This window comes from Macaca thibetana, chromosome 3 (assembly GCF_024542745.1).
Source record: "Macaca thibetana thibetana isolate TM-01 chromosome 3, ASM2454274v1, whole genome shotgun sequence".
Classification (NCBI taxonomy): domain Eukaryota; kingdom Metazoa; phylum Chordata; class Mammalia; order Primates; family Cercopithecidae; genus Macaca; species Macaca thibetana.
The window spans coordinates 17079777-17104817 of NC_065580.1; the positions used below are offsets into that span (position 1 = coordinate 17079777).

Genomic DNA, 25041 nt, shown 5'->3' on the forward strand with positions numbered 1-25041 from the left:
GTTTTTTGATCCAGCATTTACATTTCTGATAACTTAGCCCAAGAAAATTATTAGGGACATGTAAAAGGATGCATGCACTTAGCTGTTCACTGTGCATTGGGTGTTTTAGAAAATAGTTAGAATACTAAGGATTTATGTTAAGATGCTGAGTATCACGCTATTGAAATTATAAGCATTACCTTGCTCATTTCTCAGAACAATCCTATGTGGTATTTACTATAATTACTCCAATTTATAGATAAAGAAATGGAAGTTAAAGAGACTCAGTAACTTAATCAAGGATGTTCAGCTAGTGAAGGTCAGATCCAGGAATCAAAACCAGGAATGATTTCTAAAACTTTGTTCTTGTCCACCACACTTTACTAGAAGATTTGTGGTTATGCAATTGTTAAATAAATAATATACTTTTACACCTGAATAAATCATATACTTTTAGCCCTGAATGCTATGCACATATTAAATAATACATTATCAAAATCTGTATTTTAACATCAAAAGATATATATATAACATAGTGTTAGCTTAATCTTGAGCGGATAGATTACAAAACAATTTGCACAATATGTTCCTGTTGTTCTATGTGAACCAGTGATTTTCTATCTATCTGTCCATCCATCCATCTATCTATCTATCTATCTATCTATCTATCTATCTATCTATCTATCTATCCATCTCTCTTTCTAGCTGCCTACTCATTTTGAAAGGATACACCCTGAGGTGCTAGCAATGACTATAACTAAATGTACAAGGTTATAAATGTTTTTTGTTTTCTCAATTTTCCTTTTTAATATTTTCCAGCCACTTTTTTTTTTTTTTTTTTTTTTTTTTGTCATGAGTACATGTAGCTTTCATAGCAGGGAAAATAAAAGCAAATTTTCAAATTTAATATGCAATTTAAAACTCCTTGATAATAGGACTTGAGTATTGTTCACCCCAGCCCACTGCTGTATCCAGCAGAGTGCCATGCTCAAGAAACACTTCTGGAAGGTGAGCAGGTGGTGCCAGAGAGGAGTCCACGATAAAGGGGACTGAGCAGAGCTCCAGCAAATGGAGCAAATGGAACAGCAAGGACCTACTCATTAAGATTAGTGTCTTCAACTAGATTTCTTTTCTTAACATTTTTAACTTGACATGATTTCAGACTTGCAGAAATGTTGTAAGGAAAGTACAAATAACTTCCAGCTACCTTTTATCCAGATTCAACGTTTGTTAAAACTTTACTACATTTCTCTCCCCCCTGTATTTCAAGGAGATTTAGACACAGAGGAAGGGTGAGTCTGTGTTGACGTATTTCGTTCTCCAAATTGTCCTTAAAATGTTCCTCTGTATTAGAACTCCCCTGGCAGGAACTCTGTTCTTGCCACCACTAGGACTACAGACTCTCTTCCCTTCTTTGCCCCGCCTGCTCCCTTTGCCAAGAACACCGAACAGGAAGAAGTATTTCGTGGGGATGCCACCAAGGCAGAGACTGTGAAGAAGGAAGAACGTTGCTTGGGCAGAAGGAGCATATTCTCAGGAGACGGGGACCCTGCCTGCCACACCAAGCATTGGGCCACCAGGAAGACCCCCATCTGCAATCCAGCCTAGACTTCCAGGGAGAAAGAGGTGAGTCTGTCTGTCTGTCCTGGCTGCATGGACTGTTGAGCAATGCCAAGACCTTCAGGGATGCCTGTCCTGTATGTCTCCTACCCCTGGTATTTGGAAGATTGAGGCTTCTGACAACTGAAGTCAGTATGGTGAAGGCTACAAACTAAGGTCCTTGGGAACAAGGGTCATTGCAAGGATAAGGTTTCTCAAAATACAGGAGAGGGTTTAATTATTAGACAGAATTTAGGAGGCCACAAATAGGGCAAGGCTGAGGCCCAGAGTAGGGAATGAGTGAAGGAGAGGCAGCATGCCAAGTTCCAAGGCTCCAATCAATACTTGTTTCTTTCTGTGTTCTGGGCCCATGCTGGATCACCTCCTGGTACCTATCAATGTCATGCCTGTCTTCCAAGTCTGCCTTGCTTTGGGTACTCTGAGTGAGAGGCAGGAATATGTCCTGGTGAAAAGGAGCCTTGTTCCCGAATTCTGATGCTGCCGTGCTCTAATCTTCACAGGCCCCTGCAGCTCCTTCACCATGAACTGGCACTTGATCATCTCTGGGCTTATTGTGGTGGTGCTTAAAGTTGTCGGAATGACTTTCTTTCTACTTTATTGTGAGTATTTGAGCAACCTCTTGCCCTAACCTCCACGTTGTTTGGCTCATTGACTCTTCTCTTAGAAAGCAAGGTTGGGTATACAGGTTTCATACCCAAGTCTTTCCATCTGAGACTAACTGGCCCAATCTGAGGTCAATTGGCAATGCCTTTCTCACTCCCCAGCACACACAGTGGGCCAGGCTCCTTGGTCTACCTTGGAGATATAGAACTTAACAGTCTCTGATGGTTAGAACCCCATGCAAAGCTTTTGCTAATGGAGTATTAGTTGGGTGATCTCAGCTGAAGTACTTGGCAGTGCTTGTTATTGTTGCCAAAATCTAAAATTACAGCTCCAGTTCAACCCAATGATAAGGCCGTGGTGAGAGCTGAATTATAATGTAACAGGATTTAACTGAGAAAGAAATTTCTCTCTGTGTACATATAAATCAATTCATCCAAATGCCTAGTAAAAGAAGCCTCCTAGGAAAGGATTTTACTGCAATCAGAAACTAGAATCTTCTCCAGCCCCAGAAGCCAGTAGGGAAAATAAATGAGGAAGGAAATGTGAGTAGGAGGCAGTAGTTAGCTAAGAGGTGTCTTCCCCATGATGCAATCTGAAGGTGCAATTCCTGTCATGTCAGACAGCAGGAAAGAAATAGGAATAAGTGAATGTAGTCACAAAACCACATTTACGCATCTTCACTGAGTCAGAGTTCAGTATTTCCCACTAATAGTCACAGTACCCTAGTAGCCCCTGTGCTGATACGTGTTTGCCATATTCATCATGCAGTCACATTTGGGGCTGAGCCAACAGCTGATTTTCTTTTCAGTTCCACAGATTCTTAACAAAAATAACGATGGTTTCACCACCACCAGGAGCTATGGAACAGGTAATCTGCATGGTGGTAAATCTTCTCCCCCTCCTTCTGCTATTTCTATGCTGAATTTCTAGAGACCTTCCACACAGGCTCCTTTCCCAAGAAATTCTTTTGTACAATGGTCCATAAAGATCTTCCAATTAATTCCCCTTCTTTTACATATGAGAAAACCAAGAGCAGACTGAGGGAAATTTCTGATCCTCAAGTTTCCTCCTGGATATGGGGATGATTTATATCTAATCATTGTAATAGAATGTGAAAGTGTTTAATAGCCAGGAGCTATGGGAGCTAGAGAGATGAGTGGGGCATGGTTCTCCCGTCCCTGTTAAACCAGCTTCCTCCTGAAGCCTTTCCCAACAACATCCTCTCACTTCCTGTTAAGACACCTATTACGACTGACATCGTTAGGAGAAAGACCACTTCTCATTTATCTTAGTATCAACAGAGGCAACCCAATACAGTGAGCTGTATGGAAAAAATACCCATAAAATACTTATAGAGTCCTTAAGTTATAATCTCAAAGTAGTTTCTGATGAAAACCAGGCTATTACATCTTAGAGTCTATAAACTAAACAAAAAGTGAATGTCAATTTGTTTCATTAAGATAAATGTAAGTAACTAATTTGATGTCAGAGTAAAGTGGTCTTCCACCACAATGGACAAATAACTGGCACCCCGATGAGATGTTTGACCAGCCTCTGAAGTCACTACAGCTGCCTGCTCAGACAGTCACTGTTCCCAGGAAAATGAGGCCCCTATATGGATTTCTAGAAATGAATGGACCCTTCCCTGCTTATAGAAAATCTCCCTAAAGTTCACTTGCTTCCTTGTCTGCTAATATCCCCTTGGTCCTGAAATTTTGTTCCAATTAGCCTCAATCCTTAGAGCTAATACAGTGCTAATGAGAAAAGGGTCCCAGAGCTGCCCAGGGTTATGAATTTTCCTATTGAATCTGGGACATCAGAAATAGAAAGAACAGCAAAGATGCTGTGTGGAGCCTGGGGGAGAAGTACTCCAAACAGTCCTTTGGAGAAAACACTGTCAAAGGTTTATATAAGATAGGAGTGTGAGAGTTTCTCTCTGATACTAAATTCCTCCATTACTTTTCCTTTCTTCTGTTCTTTTTCTCAGGATTTGATGCCTACCGCTACATCAAAAAAAAAGGAGACATGAAATAGGATTTGGGTGTCGAGCATGACAAATAATGGCAGTAGTTAGATGGAAGGCTCAAAGAAAGAAATTGTCTGAAACGTTCTAGCTCAGAGTAGCCAAGAGCTTCTGGTCATCTCCATGATTCAGATAGTCACACAGCCCATACTCTGATGTTTCTGTTTCTGTGTTGTATTTGTCATACCATAACCTTCAGGTTTTCTTTTCACTTAAGTCTCACAGATTTTTGGGAGCAGTTCCCCAAGTCCTAATGGCTTCATTCCCACAAGGAGCTATGAAACAGGTAAAGTGCAAGGTTCCAACCTACTCTCCATCCCCTAGGTTCTCATGCACTGAATTCTTAGAGACTTCTCCCGTTGTCATTATTCTTATGGAATTTTTTTGCTCAAAGGGACCATAAAGACCTTCCAGTTCATTCTCTTTACATACATTATTTAGGCTTTTTAAAAATTTTTCTGAGTACATGGTAGGTATATATATTTATAGGTTACATGATATATATTGATAAAGGCATGCAATATGTAACAATTATATCAGGGTAAATGGAGTATCCATCACCTCAAGCATTTATCTTTTGTATTACAAACAATCCAATTATACTCTTAGTTATGTTTAAATCTGCAATTAAACTATGTTTGACTATAGTCACCCTGTTGTGCCAGCAAATACTACGTCTTATTTAGTCTTTCTATTTTTTAGTACCCATTAACAAGCCCCACTTCTCCCCCATACCTCCCCCCACAACTACCCTTTCCAGCCTCTGGTAACCATCCTTCCATGCTCTGTCTCCATGAGTTCAATTGTTTCAAGTTTCAGCTCCTGCAAATAAGTGAAAACATGTGAAGTTTGTCTTTCTCTGCCTGGCTTATTTCATGTAACATAATGACCTCCAGTTCCATTCATGTTGTTGCAAATAACAGGATCTGATTTTTTTATGGACAAATAATACTCCATTGTGTATAAATACCACATTTCTTTATCCATCCATCTGTTGATGGACACATAGGTTGGCTATTGTGAATAGTGTTGCGATAAAAACGGGAGTGCAGATGTCTCTTCAATATACTGATTTCCTTTCTTTTGGGCCTATACTTAGGAGTGGAATTGCTGGGCCATATGGTAGCTCTATTTACAGTTTTTTGAGGAATTCCAAACTCTTCTCCATAGTTGGACTAGTTTACATTCCCACCAACAGTGTATGAGGGCTCCCTTTTCTCCAAATCCTTTCCAGTATTGGTATTGCCAGCCTTTTGGATAAAAGCCATTTTAACTGGGTTGAGATGATATCTCATGGTAGTTTTGATTTGAAATTCTATAATGAGGAACGGTGTTGAGCACCTTTTTATATTTCTATTTAACATTTGTACTATTTCTTTAGAGAAATGTCTATTCAAATCTTTTGCCCATTTTTTAACTAGATTATTAGATTTTTTTTTCCTATACAGTTGTTTGGGCTCCTTACATATTCTGCTTATTAATCCCTTGTCAAATGGGTAGTTTTCAAACATTTTCTTCCATTCTGTGGGTTGTCTCTTCACTTCGTTGATTGTTTCCTTTGCTGGGCAGAAGCTTTTTTAACTTAATATGATCTCATTTATCTATATTTCCTTTGGTTGCCTGTGCTTGTGGGATATTACTCAAGAAATCTTTGCTCACTTCAATGTCCTACAGAGTTTCCAGAAGGTTTTCTTGTATTTTCATAGCTTGAGATTTTAGATTTCAATCTTCAATCCATTTTGATTTAGTTTTTGTATATGTCAAGAGATAAGGGTCTCATTTTATTCTTCTGTGTATGAATATCCAGTTTTCCCAGCACCATTTATTGAAGACACTGTCCCTTCCTCAATGCATGTTCTTGGTACCATTGTCAACAATGAGTTTACTGTGGATGTATAGAATTATTTATGAGTTCTCTCTTCTGTTCTGGTGTATATGTCTGTTGTTATGCCAGTACCATAGCATTTTGGTAACTGAAGCTCTGCAGTGTAATTTGAAATCAGGTAATGTGATTCCTCCAGTTTGGTTATTTTTTTGCTTAGGATAGCTTTGGATAGTCTGGGCCTTCTGTGGTTCCATGTACATTTTAGGATAATTTTTTCTATTTATGTGAATAATGTCATTGGATTATTGACAAAGATTGCAATAAATCTGTAGATTGCTTTGAGTAGAATGGACATTTTAACAATATTGATTCTTCCAATCCACAAACATGGAATATTTTTCCTTTTTTTTTTTTTTGGTGTCCTTGTCAATTTCTTTCGTCCATGTTTTATAGTTTTCATTGTATAGAACTTTCACTTCTTTGGTTAAATTAATTCCTAGGTATTTTATTTTATTTGTAGCTATTATAAATGGGGTTAGTCTCTTAATTTCTTTTCAGAGTGTTCACTGTTGGCATGTAGAAATGCTACTAATTTTTGTCTGTTGATTTTGTATCCTGGAGATTTACTGAATTTGTTTACCAGTTCTAATAGTTTTTTGGTGGAATCTTTAGGTTTTTACAAATATAAGGTCATATCATCTGCAAACAAGGATAATTTGTCTTCATCCTTTCCAATTTGGATGTCCTTTATCTCTTTCTCTTGTCTGACTGCTTTAGCTAAGCCTTCCAGTACTATGTAGAAAAAGAATGATGAAAGGGTGTGCAGCCTTGCCATGTTCCAGATCTTACAGGAAAGGCTTTCATTTTTTCCCCATTCAATATATGCTGGCTGTAGGTCTGTCATATATGGCTTTTATTTTGTTGAGGGATGTTCCTTCAATACCCTGCTTTTTGAGAGTTTTTCTCATGAAGGGATGTTGACTTTTATCAAATAATTTCTCAGCATCAATTGAAATGGTCGTATGGTTTTTGTCCTTCATTCTGTTGGTATAATGTATTACACTGATTAATTTGCATATCTTGAACCATCCTTGCATTCCTGGGATAAATCTCACTTGGTCATGATGAATGATCTTTTTAATATGTTGTTGAATTCAGCTTGCTAGTATTTTGTTGAGGTGTTTTGCATCAATATTGATTGGTATATGGGCCTGTAGTTTCATTTTTTGATGTGTCTTAGTCTGTTTTTGGTATCAGGGTAATGTAGGCTTCATAGAATAAATTTGGAAGTATTCCCTCTTTCTCTATTTTTCAGAACAGTTTGAGTAGGATTGGTATTATCTCTTCTTTAAATACTTGGCATAATTCAGCAGTGAAGCCATTGGATCCTGGGCTTTTCTTTACTGGGAGAGTTTTCATCATGGCTTTCATCTCATCACTTGTTATTGATCTGTTCAGGTTTTGGATTTCTTTGTGGTTTAATCTTGATAGGTTGTACGTGTCTAGGAATTTGCCCATTTCTTCTAGACTTTACAATTTATTGGCATATAGTTGCTCACAGTAGTCACTAATGATCTTTTGAATTTCTGTGCCATCCATTGTAATGTCTCTAATGTCTCCTTTTTCATCTCTGATTTTATTAATTTGGGTCATCTCTCTTTATTTATTTTTTTTTTGGTCTGGCTAAAGGATTATTGATTTTATTTATCTTTTCAAAAAGCCAAATTTCTTTGCATTGATGTTTTGTATTGTTTTCTTCATTTCATTTCTGCTATGATCTTTTTTTTTGTTGTTCTACCAATTTTGCGTTTAATTTGTGCTTGCTTTTTTAGTTCTTTAAATTTGTCATCAGATGTTTTGTTTGAAGTTTTTCTTTTTTTTTTTTTTTTTTTTTTTTTTTTTTTTTGATGTAGGCACTTATAGGTATAAATTTCCATCTTAATATCCTATAGGTTTCCGTATGCTGTGTTTTCATTATCATTTGTTTCAAGAAATTTTTCAATTCCCTTCTTAATTTCTTTATTGACTTATTGGTCATTCAGGAGCATATTGTTTAATTTCCATGTATTTGTACAGTTTCCAAACTTCCTCTTGTTATTGACTTCTATTTAATTCCATTGTGGTCAGAGAAGACGCTTAATATCATTTCAATTTTATGAATGTTTTAAGGCTTGTTTTGTTACCTAACATATGGTCTATCCTTGAGAATGATCCATGGGCTGAAGAAAAGAATGTGTATTCTGTAGCTGATGTATAGAATGTTCTATAAATATCTATTATGTTCATTTGGTCTACAGTATAGATTAAGTCCAATGTTACTTTATTGATTTTCCATCTGAAAGATCAGTCCAATGCTGAACACAGAGTGTTAAACTCTCCAGCTGTTATTGTATTGGAGGCTATCTATTTCTTTAGCTCTAATAATATTTGCCTTACATATCTGGGTGTGCCAGTATTGGGTGCATATGTATTTACAATTGTTATATCCTCTTGCTGAATTGACCCCTTTTTCATTATATAGTGACCTTCTTTGTCTCTTCTTACAGTTTTTGTCTCAAGATCTATTTTGTCTGATATAAGTATAGCTACTGTTGCTCCTTTTTGGTTTCCATTGGGATGAAATGTCTCTTTTTATCCCTTCATTTTCAGTCTGTATGTATCTTTATAGGTGGAGTGGAGTGTGTTTCTTGTGGAAAAACAGATCATTAGGTCTTGTTTTTTCATCCATTCAGCCACTCTACATACTTTGATTGGAAAGTTTAATCCATTTACATTCAATATTATTATTAATAAGTAAGCACTTACTTCTGCCATTTTGTTATTTGTTTTCTGGTTGTTTTTTGGTCTTCTTCTCCTTCTTTCTTTCCTTCCTGTCTTCCTTTTAGTGAAGGTGATTTTCTCTGGTGGTATGATTTAATTTCCTGCTTTTTATTTTTCATATATCTACTGTATTTTTTTTATTCAAGGTTACTATGAGGCTTGCAAATACTATCTTATAACCCATTATTGTAAGGTGATAACAACTTAACTCTGCATAAACAAACAAGTAAGCAAAAAAAGAAAACTAATACTCTACATTTTAACTTTGTCTCTCACTTTTTAACTTTTTGTTGTTTCCATTTATAACTTTGTTTTTACTGTCTATGTCTTGAAAAGTTGTTGCAGTTATCATTTTTATTGGTTCATCTTTTAGTCTTTCTACTTAAGAGTACTTTACATACCACAGTTACACTGTTATGATTATTGTGTTTTTCCATGTACCTACTATAATCAGTGAATTTCATATATTCAGATGATTTCTTATTGCTCATTAATGTCCTTTACTTTCAGATTGAAGAGCTATTTTTAGCATTTCTTATGGGACTGGTGTGCAGTTAATTAAATCCCTCAGCTTTTATTTGTCTGGGAAAGTCTTTATTTCTCCTTCATGTTTGAAGGATATTTTCATCAGATATGCTATTCTAGGGTAAAGGGTTTTTTCCTTAAGCAACTTAAATATGCCATGCATATTAAATCTCCTGGCCTGTAAGATTTCCACTTGGGGGACATCCCAAGCCCAGTAACAATGTGGGTCTGCTACCAGACATATTGGAGCTCCATTGTACATTATTTGTTTCTTTTCTCTTGCTGGTTTTAGGATCCTTTCATTATCCTTGACCTTTGGGAGTTTGATTATTAAGTGCCTTAAGGTAGGCTTCTTTGGGTTAAATCTACTTGGTGTTCTATAACCTTCTTGTACTTGGATATTGATATCCTTCTCTAGGTTTGGGAAGTTCTTTTTTATTTATTTATTTATTTATTTATTTATTTATTTATTTATTATACTTTAAGTTGTAGGGTACATGTGCATAACGTGCAGGTTTGTTACATATGTATACTTGTGCCATGTTGCTGTGCTGCAGCCATCAACTCATCATTTACATCAGGTATAACTCCCAATGCAATCCCTCCCCCCTCCCCCCTCCCCATGATAGGCCCCTGTGTGTGATGTTCCCCTTCCTGAGTCCAAGTGATCTCATTGTTCAGTTCCCACCTATGAGTGAGAACATGCGGTGTTTGGTTTTCTGTTCTTGTGATAGTTTGCTAAGAATGATGGTTTCCAGCTGCATCCATGTCCCTACAAAGGACGCAAACTCATCCTTTTTGATGGCTGCATAGTATTCCATGGTGTATATGTGCCACATTTTCTTAATCCAGTCTGTCATTGATGGACATTTGGGTTGATTCCAAGTCTTTGCTATTGTGAATAGTGCTGCAATAAACATACGTGTGCATGTGTCTTTATAGCAGCATAATTTATAATCCTTTGGGTATATACCCAGTAATGGGATGGCTGGGTCATATGGTACATCTAGTTCTAGATCCTTGAGGAATCGCCATACTGTTTTCCATAATGGTTGAACTAGTTTACAATCCCACCAACAGTGTAAAAGTGTTCCTATTTCTCCACATCCTCTCCAGCACCTGTTGTTTCCTGACTTTTTAATGATCGCCATTCTAACTGGTGTGAGATGGTATCTCATTGTGGTTTTGATTTGCATTTCTCTGATGGCCAGTGATGATGAGCATTTTTTCATGTGTCTGTTGGCTGTATGAATGTCTTCTTTTGAGAAATGTCTGTTCATATCCTTTGCCCACTTTTTGATGGGGCTGTTTGTTTTTTTCTTGTAAATTTGTTTGAGTTCTTTGTAGGTTCTGGATATTAGCCCTTTGTCAGATGAGTAGATTGCAAAAATTTTCTCCCATTCTGTAGGTTGCCTGTTCACTCTGATGGTAGTTTCTTTTGCTGTGCAGAAGCTCTTTAATTTAATGAGATCCCATTTGTCAATTTTGGCTTTTGCTGCCGTTGCTTTTGGTGTTTTAGACATGAAGTCTTTGCCCATGCCTATGTCCTGAATGGTACTACCTAGGTTTTCCTCTAGGATTTTTATGGTATTAGGTCTAACATTTAAGTCTCTAATCCATCTTGAATTAATTTTCGTATAAGGAGTAAGGAAAGGATCCAGTTTCAGCTTTCTACTTATGGCTAGCCAGTTTTCCCAGCACCATTTATGAAATAGGGAATCCTTTCCCCATTTCTTGTTTCTCTCAGGTTTGTCAAAGATCAGATGGCTGTAGATGTGTGGTATTATTTTTGAGGACTCTGTTCTGTTCCATTGGTCTATATCTCTGTTTTGGTACCAGTACCATGCTGTTTTGGTTACTGTAGCCTTGTAGTATAGTTTGAAGTCAGGTAGCGTGATGCCTCCAGCTTTGTTCTTTTGACTTAGGATTGTCTTGGAGATGCGGGCTCTTTTTTGGTTCCATATGAACTTTAAAGCAGTTTTTTCCAATTCTGTGAAGAAACTCATTGGTAGCTTGATGGGGATGGCATTGAATCTATAAATTACCTTGGGCAGTATGGCCATTTTCACGATATTGATTCTTCCTATCCATGAGCATGGTATGTTCTTCCATTTGTTTGTGTCCTCTTTGATTTCACTGAGCAGTGGTTTGTAGTTCTCCTTGAAGAGGTCCTTTACATCCCTTGTAAGTTGGATTCCTAGGTATTTTATTCTCTTTGAAGCAATTGTGAATGGAAGTTCATTCCTGATTTGGCTCTCTGTTTGTCTGTTACTGGTGTATAAGAATGCTTGTGATTTTTGCACATTAATTTTGTATCCTGAGACTTTGCTGAAGTTGCTTATCAGCTTAAGGAGATTTTGGGCTGAGACAATGGGGTTTTCTAAATATACAATCATGTCATCTGCAAACAGGGACAGTTTGACTTCTTCTTTTCCTAACTGAATACCCTTGATTTCTTTCTCTTGCCTGATTGCCCTAGCCAGAACTTCCAACACTATGTTGAATAGGAGTGGTAAGAGAGGGCATCCCTGTCTTGTGCCAGTTTTCAAAGGGAATTTTTCCAGTTTTTGCCCATTCAGTATCATATTGGCTGTGGGTTTGTCATAAATAGCTGTTATTATTTTGAGGTACGTTCCATCAATACCAAATTTATTGAGCGTTTTTAGCATGAAGGGCCCTTGAATTTTGTCAAAAGCCTTTTCTGCATCTATTGAGATAATCATGTGGTTCTTGTCTTTGGTTCTGTTTATATGCTGGATTATGTTTATTGATTTGCGAATGTTGAACCAGCCTTGCATCCCAGGAATGAAGCCCACTTGATCATGGTGGATAAGCTTTTTGATGTGTTGCTGAATCCGGTTTGCCAGTATTTTATTGAGGATTTTTGCATCGATGTTCATCAGGGATATTGGTCTAAAATTCTCTTTTTTTGTTGTGTCTCTGCCAGGCTTTGGTATCAGGATGATGTTGGCCTCATAAAATGAGTTAGGGAGGATTCCCTCTTTTTCTATTGATTGGAATAGTTTCAGAAGGAATGGTACCAACTCCTCCTTGTACCTCTGGTAGAATTCAGCTGTGAATCCATCTGGTCCTGGACTTTTTTTGGTTGGTAGGCTATTAATTATTGCCTCAATTTCAGAGCCTGCTATTGGTCTACTCAGGGATTCAACTTCTTCCTGGTTTAGTCTTGGAAGAGTGTAAGTGTCCAGGAAATTATCCATTTCTTCTAGATTTTCCAGTTTATTTGCGTAGAGGTGTTTATAGTATTCTCTGATGGTAGTTTGTATTTCTGTGGGGTCGGTGGTGATATCCCCTTTATCATTTTTAATTGCGTCGATTTGATTCTTCTCTCTTTTCTTCTTTATTAGTCTTGCTAGTGGTCTGTCAATTTTGTTGATCTTTTCAAAAAACCAACTCCTGGATTCATTGATTTTTTGGAGAGTTTTTTGTGTCTCTATCTCCTTCAGTTCTGCTCTGATCTTAGTTATTTCTAGCCTTCTGCTAGCTTTCGAATGTGTTTGCTCTTGCTTCTCTAGTTCTTTTAATTGCGATGTTAGAGTGTCAATTTTAGATCTTTCCTGCTTTCTCTTTTGGGCATTTAGTGCTATAAATTTCCCTCTACACACTGCTTTAAATATGTCCCAGAGATTCTGGTATGTTGTATCTTTGTTCTCATTGGTTTCAAAGAACATCTTTATTTCTGCCTTCATTTCGTTATGTACCCAGTAGTCATTCAGGAGCAGGTTGTTCAGTTTCCATGTAGTTGAGCGGTTTTGATTGAGTTTCTTAGTCCTGAGTTCTAGTTTGATTGCACTGTGGTCTGAGAGACAGTTTGTTATAATTTCTGTTCTTGTACATTTGCTGAGGAGTGCTTTACTTCCAATTACGTGGTCGATTTTGGAGTAAGTACAATGTGGTGCTGAGAAGAATGTATATTCTGTTGATTTGGGGTGGAGAGTTCTATAGATGTCTATTAGGTCTGCTTGCTGCAGAGATGAGTTCAATTCCTGAATATCCTTGTTAACTTTCTGTCTCGTTGATCTGTCTAATGTTGACAGTGGAGTGTTGAAGTCTCCCATTATTATTGTATGGGAGTCTAAGTCTCTTTGTAAGTCTCTAAGGACTTGCTTGATGAATCTGGGTGCTCCTGTATTGGGTGCATATATATTTAGGATAGTTAGCTCTTTCTGTTGAATTGATCCCTTTACCATTATGTAATGGCCTTCTTTGTCTCTTTTGATCTTTGATGGTTTAAAGTCTGTTTTATCAGAGACTAGTATTGCAACCCCCGCTTTTTTTTGTTCTCCATTTGCTTGGTAAATCTTCCTCCATCTCTTTATTTTGAGCCTATGTATGTCTCTGCGTGTGAGATGGGTCTCCTGAATACAGCAGACTGATGGGTCTTGACTCTTTATCCAGTTTGCCAGTCTGTGTCTTTTAATTGGAGCATTTAGTCCATTTACATTTAAGGTTAAGATTGTTATGTGTGAACTTGATCCTGCCATTATGATATTAACTGGTTATTTTGCTCATTAGTTGATGCAGTTTCTTCCTAGCCTCGATGGTCTTTACATTTTGGCATGTTTTTGCAATGGCTGGTACTGGTTGTTCCTTTCCATGTTGAGTGCTTCCTTCAGGGTCTCTTGTAAGGCAGGCCTAGTGGTGACAAAATCTCTAAGCATTTGCTTGTCTGTAAAGGATTTTATTTCTCCTTCACTGATGAAACTTAGTTTGGCTGGATATGAAATTCTGGGTTTAAAATTCTTTTCTTTAAGAATGTTGAATATTGGCCCCCACTCTCTTCTGGCTTGGAGAGTTTCTGCCGAGAGATCTGCTATTAGTCTGATGGGCTTCCCTTTGTGGGTAACCCGACCTTTCTCTCTGGCTGCCCTTAAGATTTTTTCCTTCATTTCAACTTTGGTGAATCTGGCAATTATGTGTCGTGGAGTTGCTCTTCTCGAGGAGTATCTTTGTGGTGTTCTCTGTATTTCCTGGATTTGAATGTTGGCCTGCCCTACTAGGTTGGGGAAGTTCTCCTGGATGATATCCTGAAGAGTGTTTTCCAACTTGGTTCCATCTTCCCCCTCACTTTCAGGCACCCCAATCAGACGTAGATTTGGTCTTTTTACATAATCCCATACTTCTTGCAGGCTTTGTTCATTTCTTTTTCTTCTTTTTTCTTTTGGTTTCTCTTCTCGCTTCATTTCATTCATTTGATCCTCAATCGCAGATACTCTTTCTTCCAGTTGATCGAGTCGGTTACTGAAGCTTGTGCATTTGTCACGTATTTCTCGTGTCATGGTTTTCATCTCTTTCATTTCGTTTAGGACCTTCTCTGCATTAATTACTCTAGCCATCAATTCTTCCACTTTTTTTTCAAGATTTTTAGTTTCTTTGCGCTGGGTACGTAATTCCTCCTTTAGCTCTGAGAAATTTGATGGACTGAAGCCTTCTTTTCTCATCTCGTCAAAGTCATTCTCCGTCCAGCTTTGATCCGTTGCTGGCGATGAGCTGCGCTCCTTTGCCGGGGGAGATGCGCTCTTATTTTTTGAATTTCCAGCTTTTCTGCCCTGCTTTTTCCCCATCTTTGTGGTTTTATCTGCCTCTGGTCTTTGATGATGGTGATGTACTGATGGGGTTTTGGTGTAGGTGTCCTTCCTGTTTGATAGTTTTCCTTCTAACAGTCAGGACCCTCAGCTGTAGGTCTGTTGGAGATTGCTTGAGGTCCACTCCAGACCCTGTTTGCCTGGGTATCAGCAGCAGAGGCTGCAGAAGATAGAATATTTCTGAACAGCGAGTGTACCTGTCTGATTCTTGCTTTGGAAGCTTCCTCTCAGGGGTGTACTCCACCCTGTGAGGTGTGGGGTGTCAGACTGCCCCTAGTGGGGGATGTCTCCCAGTTAGGCTACTCAGGGGTCAGGGACCCACTTGAGCAGGGAGTCTGTCCCTTCTCAGATCTCAACCTCCGTGTTGGAAGATCCACTGCTCTCTTCAAAGCTGTCAGACAGAGTCGTTTGCGTCTGCAGAGGTTTCGGCTGTGTTTGTTATTGCCCTGTCCCCAGAGGTGGAGTCTACAGAGACAGGCAGGTTTCCTTGAGCTGCTGTGAGCTCCACCCAGTTCGAGCTTCCCAGCAGCTTTGTTTACCTACTTAAGCCTCAGCAATGGCGGGCGCCCCTCCCTCAGCCTCGCTGCTGCCTTGCCGGTAGATTGCAGACTGCTGTGCTAGCAATGAGGGAGGCTCCGTGGGTGTGGGACCCTCCCGGCCAGGTGTGGGATATGATCTCCTGGTGTGCCTGTTTGCTTAAAGTGCAGTATTGGGGTGGGAGTTACCCGATTTTCCAGGTGTTGTGTGTCTCAGTTCCCCTGGCTAGGAAAAGGGATTCCCTTCCCCCTTGCGCTTCCCAGGTGAGGCGATGCCTCGCCCTGCTTCAGCTCTCGCTGGTCGGGCTGCAGCAGCTGACCAGCACCGATCGTCCAGCACTCCCCGGTGAGATGAACCCAGTACCTCAGTTGAAAATGCAGAAATCACCGGTCTTCTGTGTCGCTGGCGCTGGGAGTTGGAGACTGGAGCTGTTCCTATTCGGCCATCTTGCTCCGCCCCTCCGGGAAGTTCTCTGTTATTATCCCTTCGCATAAACTTTCTACCCCTATCTATTTCTCTACTTCCTCTTTAAGGCCAGTAACTCTTACATTTGCCCTTTTGAGGCAATTTTTTAGACCTTACGAATGTGTTTCATTGTTTCTTATTCTTTTTTCTTTTGTCTCCTTTGACTTCTGTGACCCCTCTGGTTCTGTTATTACAATATTCTGATGTATTCCTCAGTATGTGAATTTCATTTTTTAACTCCAGAATTTCTGCTTGATCCTTTTTAATTATTTCAATCTCTTAGTTTATCTGATAGAATTCTGAATTTCTTCTCTGTGTTATCTTGAATTTATTTGAGTTTCCTCAACACAGCTATTTTGGATTCTCTGTCTAACAGGTCACATATTTCTGTTTCTCCAGGATTGGTCCCTGGTGTCTTATTTACCTCAATTGGTGAGGTCATGTTTTCCTGAATGGTCTTGATACTTGTCGATGTTCATCAGTGTCTGGGCATAGAAGAGAGGTATTTATTGTAGCTTTCATGACCTGGGTTTGTTTACATCCATCCTTTTTGGGAAGGCTTTCCAGGTATTCAAAAGGACTTGGGTGTTGTGACCTAAGCTCTATCTGCATGGGGGACATCCCAAGCCCAGTAACTCTGTGGGTCTTATAGACTAGTACAGGTACCCACCTGGTTGGTCTTGGATAAGATCTGAAAGATTTATCTGGATTACCAGACAGAGACTCTTGTTCTTTTTCCTTACTTTTTCCCAAACAGAATCTCTTTCTCTGTGCTGAGCTGCCCAGAGCTGGGAGTGGGGTGACACAAGCATCCCTGTGACCACCAGCACTGGGACTGCATTGGGTCAGACCTGAAGCCAGCACAGCACTGAGTCTCACTCAAGGCCCACTACAACCACTACCTGGCTACTGTTTATGTTTTGTCAAGATCTTACGGCTCTATAATCAGCATATGGTGAAGCTAGCCAAGCCTGTGACCTTCCCTTCAGGGCAGTGAGTTCCACCAGGCCTTAAATACGTCCAGAGATGCTGTCTTAGAACCAGGGACTGGAGTCAAACACCTTATAAATCTACCTGGTGTTCTATCCCCCTGTAGCTGAGCCAAAACTCCAATCATGAGACATAGTTCTTTCCACTCTTCCCTCCCCTTTCCGCAGGCAGTGGAGCTTCACCCTATGACCACTACCATCACAGGCCCACAGGGTCACTGCCAGACTACCACTGATTTTTGTTTAAGGTACAAGGGCTCTTTGGTCAGCTTGTCACAAATGCTGCCAGGCCTAGAACCCACCCTTTATGTCTGTGGGCTTCTATCTGGTTCAGGGCAGGTCCAGAAATGCTATTCAAGAGTCAAGGCCTGGAATCTTGGACCCCAAAAGCTGACCTTTACTTCTCTGTGGCCAGGCTGTTACATAAGGTGCAAGACAAAGCCCCCTTTACTTTTCTCTCTTCTTTTCTCAAGCAGAAGAATGTGCTGGGTTTCATTTGAAGCCCGAGACATCTCAGTCTCACCCAAGGCCCATAACATACTACCTGGGGATTGCTGCTTGTTATTCAGGGGCCAAGAATTCTTTCATCAGCAGGTGAGGGGTCCTTTCAGAACTGTGTACTTATCTTCAAGACAGAGGATTCACTTTTGTCCCAGGGTATGTCTAGGTGTGCCTACAAATGTCTTTCAGGAACTAGAGTTTGGAATGGGGACCTCACAACTCTGACTAGTGCCCTATTCTACTGTGGCTTGTATCCAAGATGCAAGACAAAGTACTCTTTACTCTTCCCTCTCCTCTTCTCAAGCAGAAAGCAAGGGTCTCTTCTGGAGCTGCAAGTTGTGCTCCCTGGGGTTGAGACAGCAATGGCACAAGCATTCCCTTGGTCACCCTGGCTGGTATCTCAGTAGGTGCCCTTTAATTCCACTGGCTCAAAGCCCAGCTCAGCACAAGGACTTGCCTAGGAGTTGCAGTCCTTGTGGCCTAGACAACCTTTCAAGTTTATTTAGGGCCCCAAAGCCATTCAGCTCACAGTGGGCAAGGCTTGCCAGAACTCAAGTTTCAACCACTGGGTGGGTTATTCCCCTCTGGCTAGCATTCATCTAAATGCTTCCTCCATGGGTGGGCATCAGCTGAGTTCGGTCCATTTTGCCCTCCACTGTGAGAGGGCAGCACTGAGTCCAATGTAAAGTCTCACGATCCCTGCACACTCCCTCTCCCATGCACACAGACTTTACCATGCCATGCTGTCACTGCAGCAGGGATAGGGCAGGGGTGGTGTCAGCAATTCAAGACTGTCTTTCCTACCCTCTGCAGTGCCTCTTTCAGCTACCCAGGAACTGCGTGTTCATCTGATTTTTTGTTCTCATGTATGTATATGTGCTTTTTTATGTGTAGATAGTTGTCAGACTTGGTGTTCCTGTAGGGGGATGACTAATGGAAACTTCTATTCAACCATTGTGCTCTTCTCCTTATTCTCCTTAGATTATTGTCAGGGAACCAGACTAGACGGGGTGGAATTTCTTCCTGGATGGGGAATAATTTTTACCAATATAATCGTTAAAACAAAAATATGTATCGCTGTTTTATGACTTAATTCCAGGATTTATACCCCAAACCAGTAAACTCATACTCTCCTTTCTTGGACCTCTTCAGTCTGCCCCAAAGACTGGGAATTTTATCAAGAAAGATGTTTTCTCTTACCTACTTCTGAATCATCTTGGAATGAAAGCAGGGACTTTTGCAAAAGAAAAGGATCCACATTGGCAATTGTCAACACGCCAGAGAAACTGGTGAGGACACTGGAATGGTACAGTAAAGCCACACACTCTACACAGCCTCAGTGGGTGGGATGGGGTGGAAATTTCGGGAAGCGGGGATGGGATTGAGTGAGGAATGGACAGGTGGCTGGCTGAAAAACTGAAGCTATTTGTTCTGGACTGGGGGTTAGGAGACTCTTCTTAGTAGCAGTGAAGCAGTATGTTTTTCAGTTTCATTTAACCACAGAAATTCACACCTTGTGGTTTTAATGAGCTGATATCCTGGGGCTGGGCCAAGATATTTAAAGTGAAGCAAATGACCAAATGAGATGATGTATGTAAAAGTAGTTTAACAACTAAAAGAATACCTCATAGATGTGATGTCAATGCATCATCCCAGTCTGCATAGTAAATAAGGAAGACGTGAATTGACAAAATTAGCAATGTGAAAAACTGAGAATCAGGTCATAGAACTGAATTTGCAGTAGATGATCATGATAATAATCATGAAGATGTATTACTATCCACATTTTATAACTGGCAACTAGGAGACAGAAAAGTAATTTGCCCAAGGTCAAATAACAAAACACAGAATTGAATTCAGATCTCTCTGACTCCGAAATCCATACTCTAATCTGTGCTACATACACTATACTCTTGTTTCTCTCACTTCTATCCCTTTATTCCTCCTCTAAAAAGTCCTCCTGTGATTTAGAAGAACTTGTAAGATGATCTCCTTTCTGAATCTTGGTAATAGATGACTAAGGGATCTGGATGCTACAAACCCTCTAGGGCTAAGTACCCAGGTAGCAAGGGAAAATGTCCTAAGGTGGAAAAACAGGAGCAAGACAGGGGAATGAAAAGAGGAAAGGAGGGAAGGCAAAGGGAAGAAGCAAGTGTGACAAGTCTGCTACACCCATTAAGTTTTGTGGATCCCAATTTGCATCCTTGGTGATGAAAAAGGTCATCATGGCCAGCCTGGCCAACATGGTGAAACCATGTCTCTACTAAAAATTAGCCAGGTGAGGTGGTGCACACCTGAAATCCCAGCTACTTAAGTGGCTGAGACAGAGGAATTGCTTGAACCCAGGAGGCAGAGGCTGCAGTGAGCCATGATTGTGCCACTACACTCCAGCCTGGGCAACAGAGCAAGGCTCTGCCTCGGAAAAAAAAAAAAAAAAAGGAAAAAGACAAAGGTCATCATGCCAATGGTTTGCTGGTGACTCTCAAGTCTGTATCTCCAGCTCATCTCCTCCAAACAGGTATATCAAATTCCACTTTGATGTTTCAAGAGTCCCACAAACTCACTATGTTCAGAACTGAGTCAATTATATTTGACCCCACCGCTACTCCTTTTACATTCCAAATACTGGTGAGTATTCATGTCACCCAAGATTGAAGGCTAAGAGTTTTCTGGGACTTTACCTTGTCTTTTCCTCCTCAATTATTTGCTAACCAAGTCCTTTTCTCTCTATGCCCATAACAAATAGTTCAGTTCTTACCTGGATTTCTTCAGAATTCTTCTAATCCATCTCCTTGCCTCCTGTTTTGCACTCTTTCTAGCTATCCTCCTCAGAACTGACATCATAATACCTCCAAGGCTCTAAACTGTGCCATTTTCCAAATTAAAATGGGTTAAACCCCAGTTCTCCTAGCATGGCATATGTTAGGTTCATGACCACGCCAAATGTCACACTCATGGTCAGGTTCCAGCCCATGCTGAGGTCCTAGGGGAGAGAGTGGGTGGCAGATAGCTGAAAGAACACTCAGGGGGCCATAAGCAGGTGAAATGTAGTTTTATTCAGCAACTCTTTCATCAGCAGCTTTCTCACACTGTCTGTCTGGCTGCTTGATCCAGCCACTCCCATGCACAGCTGCGCAGCCAGCTCTCTCTTGTGTTCAGGGTCAGCAGCTTAACTCTTTCTCCCTCTGGACATGAGTGCATGCTGAGCTATGTCCTGGCTCCCCTCTGTCCAACTGCAAGATGGACAGCCTTGGTTCGCTCTCTCTTTCTCTGGGCACCAGCGCCTGTACCATGTCAAGACACACTGAGCCGAGCCAAGCTGCGTGCACAACATCGGCAGGTCAATTATACCTTTTTCAAACAACAGTGGCTCTGAGCTAAGCATCAGCTTACACAAACAGGTTATATAGCAAGTGTATATATATATGCATGCCTGCTCCTTAAACTCACTGAGTCACTTTGGCCCGGATGTCTGCCTCAGTCTACTCCTTGACCAAAGCACATCCATGTACCTTACATCGTATCAGGCCTTGCACAGTGCCGCCTCTGCCTTCTCTCCAGCCTTGTCTCTCAAACCACCTCCCTGCCACCTCTGCACTAACTACGCTGAGCATCTTGCAGTTCCTCAAATGCTCCAGGCTGCTTCCCCACCTGCCTATAATCCATGCTGTCTTCCAGAAGTCCATACTCTCCCCGACAGTTTGTCTGACAAACTTAGCTATCTCCTAAAATTCATCTCAGGTATCACCTCATCTATCATTCTAGAAAAACTTCATATCTATGTAGAATGATCGCTTCCTCCTTTCTGCGTCTTCCAGATCTAGTATATAATTCCCTAGTACAACACCTGAGATACTTCATTATGCTAGTTAAGTTGGTTGTCTTCCCTCATTAAACCTGTGGTTCTTCAAACAGACTCTCACTCTGGAATCAGTGGTTCAAAGACCACTGACTTTTTTTAAATGGTGATAAAATCTATGTACCTCTTCCCAGAAACATTACATAAGCAAAATATTTTTCATAATATTCCAGTGGTTCCATAGTTTTCCTGGGAAACCATCCATGGCTTCCAGCGTGAGAGTTCAGCATTAAGGATTCTGGTTTTAGACTATGGGTCAGAACACTTTTTTTAAAAAGGGTCAGATAATACACATTTTAAGCTTTTCAGGGCATTGGTCTCTGCTGTTGTAACTTGAAAGCAGCCATAGATAATATGTAAACAGTGGGCATGGGTGCATTCCAATAAAACATTTACCAAAACAGGATGAAGTCTGGATTTGGCCCACTGGCTGTAGTTTGCCAACCCTCTTGATTATAATTACTTTGAGGAGAAATATATTTGCTTCCATATCCTCATCCTAATACAACGCATGGCACATAATAGACACTCAAAAGATGTTTGGTAAATGAGAACATTCAGTAATTAATTAAAAAGTAATGAAATAAGATATTTCAGAAAAGGAGAACATTGAAAAGGGAGAAACTAAGGAAACAGACATGGGGATGGAAAGAATAAGACTTGGATACCCACTGATTATGGGAGGTATAGAAAACACTTCTGGCTGAAATGATTTGTAACTTATCAAATAAATACAGAACAAAGATGTCTAGGACTAGTGTCAAATTAGCAAATATTCAACAAGCACTTGCTTATTTCTTCTTGGATTACACTTCTAAAAGCAATATACTTCTAAATCTCACTGTTTTCCTTTCCTAAGTACTCAATAAATAGAAACACATTGTATTAACACTTGATTCAGCCTTACTTAGCATTCAAAATTTCTGGTAACAAAAACAATCTTATGGATAGAAGCATGACATATTTTTTTAAATGACCCTGTTTTTGATTGCATAGTACCCCTTCCCCTTTATTATCACAGTGTGGTCCCTGGACAGAAACATCAGTATCACTTGGGCATTTTGTAGAAAAGTAAATTATTGGTTCCCTTCACTAGACCTACTTAACCAGGAGCCCAGCAATCTGTTTTAACAAGACTTCAGGCTTTCCAGATTCCCTGTGAAGCCTGACAACGACTTCTTTAGGCTTAGTGATGAGTCCCAGCTGTAGCTGGTCTCAGCGTTCCCTACCAGCCTTCCTTATTCCCAGGATCAGATACAATCATGGGCACATTGGCTCAAGAGAGGAGTCATTAAAAGAGTCACTGTTGAAATTTTTTTTTTTAATTTCTAGAAGTTTCTTCAGGACATAGCTGATACAGAGAAGTATTTTATTGGCTTAATTTACAATCGTGAAGAGAAAAGGTGGCGTTGGATCAACAACTCTGTGTTCAATGGCAAGTACGTGAACATCCCACAGTTTCCTGGGGATCTTGGTTTGCTTCAAAAGACCAAACCTGAGATTGGTGGGTTCACTCTGGAATAGCGCAAACGCTGACGCTTGACTCTGTTCTGCTCTTCTCCTTTCTTCCAACCCATCCATTCCCTGAGACACATTTTAATAAACTTTTTCTTATGAAAGAGATCAAACTTTCATAAGGAGAGAGAAGAGTATTCATATAGCAAATTATTTTATTCAAATCAGGATCCAAACAAATCCACATACATAGCACTCATTTGATGTATCGTGTAGCTCTCTTTAGATGCTAGTTTGTATAGCACTGAGCATTTCTGACTGATCAAAAAAGCTTAGTTTCTTGACTTCAAACAGACTAGATATGAGTCTAGACTGGATGCTAGCTATCTCAAGGAGACACGGTCAGTTTTATGGAGGCAACCCAGTTGGTATAGAGATGAGATCTATTTCTATAACACCTAGCATTTCTGACTGATCAAAAGGGCTTCATCTTTTAACCCACAGATCACATTTTATTACAAAGTACCTACAAGTTTCCCCAGATGTGCCTTCTTTATCTAAATAAAGGTTATTATAAGCAACGTGTCTATGCCTCAAAGCTATGAACTTCTGACCCCCAAGAGCTATCTCCTGTGAATTGTTCCATGGAGATTAGGATTGGTGAGAACACCAATAATTTTCCCAGTGTTTGTACGAAAGTAGTGATTCAAACAGAGGTCAAGTCAGTCCCCCAGCCTGTAACTGGGCTTCCCTACAGGGAGGAGGAAATTGATATTTATTCAGTGTCTGCTAATGCCAGCACTATGCTAAACACTTTGCATATGTTGTTTCCTGAAATATTCCCCATGATGCTTTTATCACTCCCCATTTCACAGACAGTTGAACTGAGGACAAGAAAAACTTAGAAATGTGTTAAATATCATACAGCTAGTCCAAAACACATGACATTTCTCTGAAACCAGAGTCTTTTCAGTCAGACTGAAACAGACTGAATGACAGAAAAAGAGGTGGGAGAGCCAACACATACCTCCACCAAGTTTTTCTGAAGCCACTATGGTCTGGAAAGGGATACACAACCTCTCTCCTTTTCCTTCCTGTCCTCCCGCTGTGAACACATGTACCGTCCTAAACAGTACTTTTGGAAGAAGAGACAGTCCATGAGATGCTTCTAACCGAACGCCACAGTGAGTGAGTTAGTCTAAGACTGTGAATCCGTACAAGCTCGCAGAAGAGCTGACAGGAAAGGGTCGGTTTACAGCTGCATTTGTGGAGCTGGATTAGGAGAGGGATCTGAGCTAAAAAGGAGGCTTCCCAAATGGAGGCCTGTGTGGGCCCGGTAGTCTGCTGCCCCTCCAGGCAAAATTCCTGCAAGACTCTCACTCTGGAATCAGAAGAGCCTGGGCTAAAATGATGGGCCATTACCATGCTTTGTTTTTTTGTTTGTTTGTTTTGTTTTGTTTTCTCATTTAGTGTTACCAATCAGAATCAGAATTTCAACTGCGCGACCATTGGCCTAACAAAGACATTTGATGCTGCATCATGTGACATCCGCTACCGCAGGATCTGTGAGAAGAATGCCAAATGATCACAGTTCCCTGTGACAAGAACCATACTTGCAACTCTTTTTGAATCCACACAGGTCATCTGGCCAGTGATCCTTTTACTTACCTATCTGTCTACCAGCAGCGGTCCTTGCCCATTTGAGAAACTGAGCTTCTTTCTTCTGCACTGGGGGACTGGATACTAGCCATCTCCAGGAGACAGGATCAGTCTTATGGAAACAACTCAGTTGGTATAGAGATGAGGTCTGCTTCTGTAGTACTGAGCATTTCCGACTGATCAAAAGGGCCTAGTCTGTTGACAGGGTTTGTTTTATTTTAGCCTCAGAGTATCTACCGTACTACCAGGGAGCAACTGTAGAGTGAGCAATTATAAACATTATTTAGGGATTACCATGGTGGAAGAGGGATAAACGTAGCTCCTGTGACCTCATCTCTGTTCTCAAGGGAACCCCATTCACATGCCCCTCCTAACTCCACAAGCTGGGGTAGCAGAGGCTCTCCTCAGTCTGAACTAAGGCTGGGCCTTGGGGAGGGCTCCTAGTGCTGAGCTTGGAGCAGCACAGACAGCAGCATTGTTTATGGGAATGGAGAGACGTCTGGGCAGGATAGGAACCTTCTTGGAGACCCCTTTGAAGAAAACCAGACAGCCAAGGGAACAAAACACACTAGGTT

The 25041-nt window shown here is 40.3% G+C and overlaps 1 protein-coding gene across 1 annotated transcript; it reads left to right on the forward strand.

Moving 5' to 3' along the window:
* Positions 1-1347: 1347 nt before the first annotated feature.
* On the forward strand, positions 1348-24542 carry CLEC5A (C-type lectin domain containing 5A). Its single transcript, XM_050782287.1, has 7 exons — positions 1348-1605; positions 2100-2198; positions 3011-3070; positions 4443-4511; positions 18646-18782; positions 22685-22791; positions 24278-24542. Exons 2-7 carry the CDS (start codon positions 2120-2122, stop codon positions 24390-24392), a joined length of 567 nt encoding a protein of 188 aa, XP_050638244.1. The 5' UTR covers positions 1348-1605; positions 2100-2119; the 3' UTR covers positions 24393-24542.
* The last annotated feature ends 499 nt before the right edge of the window (positions 24543-25041 follow it).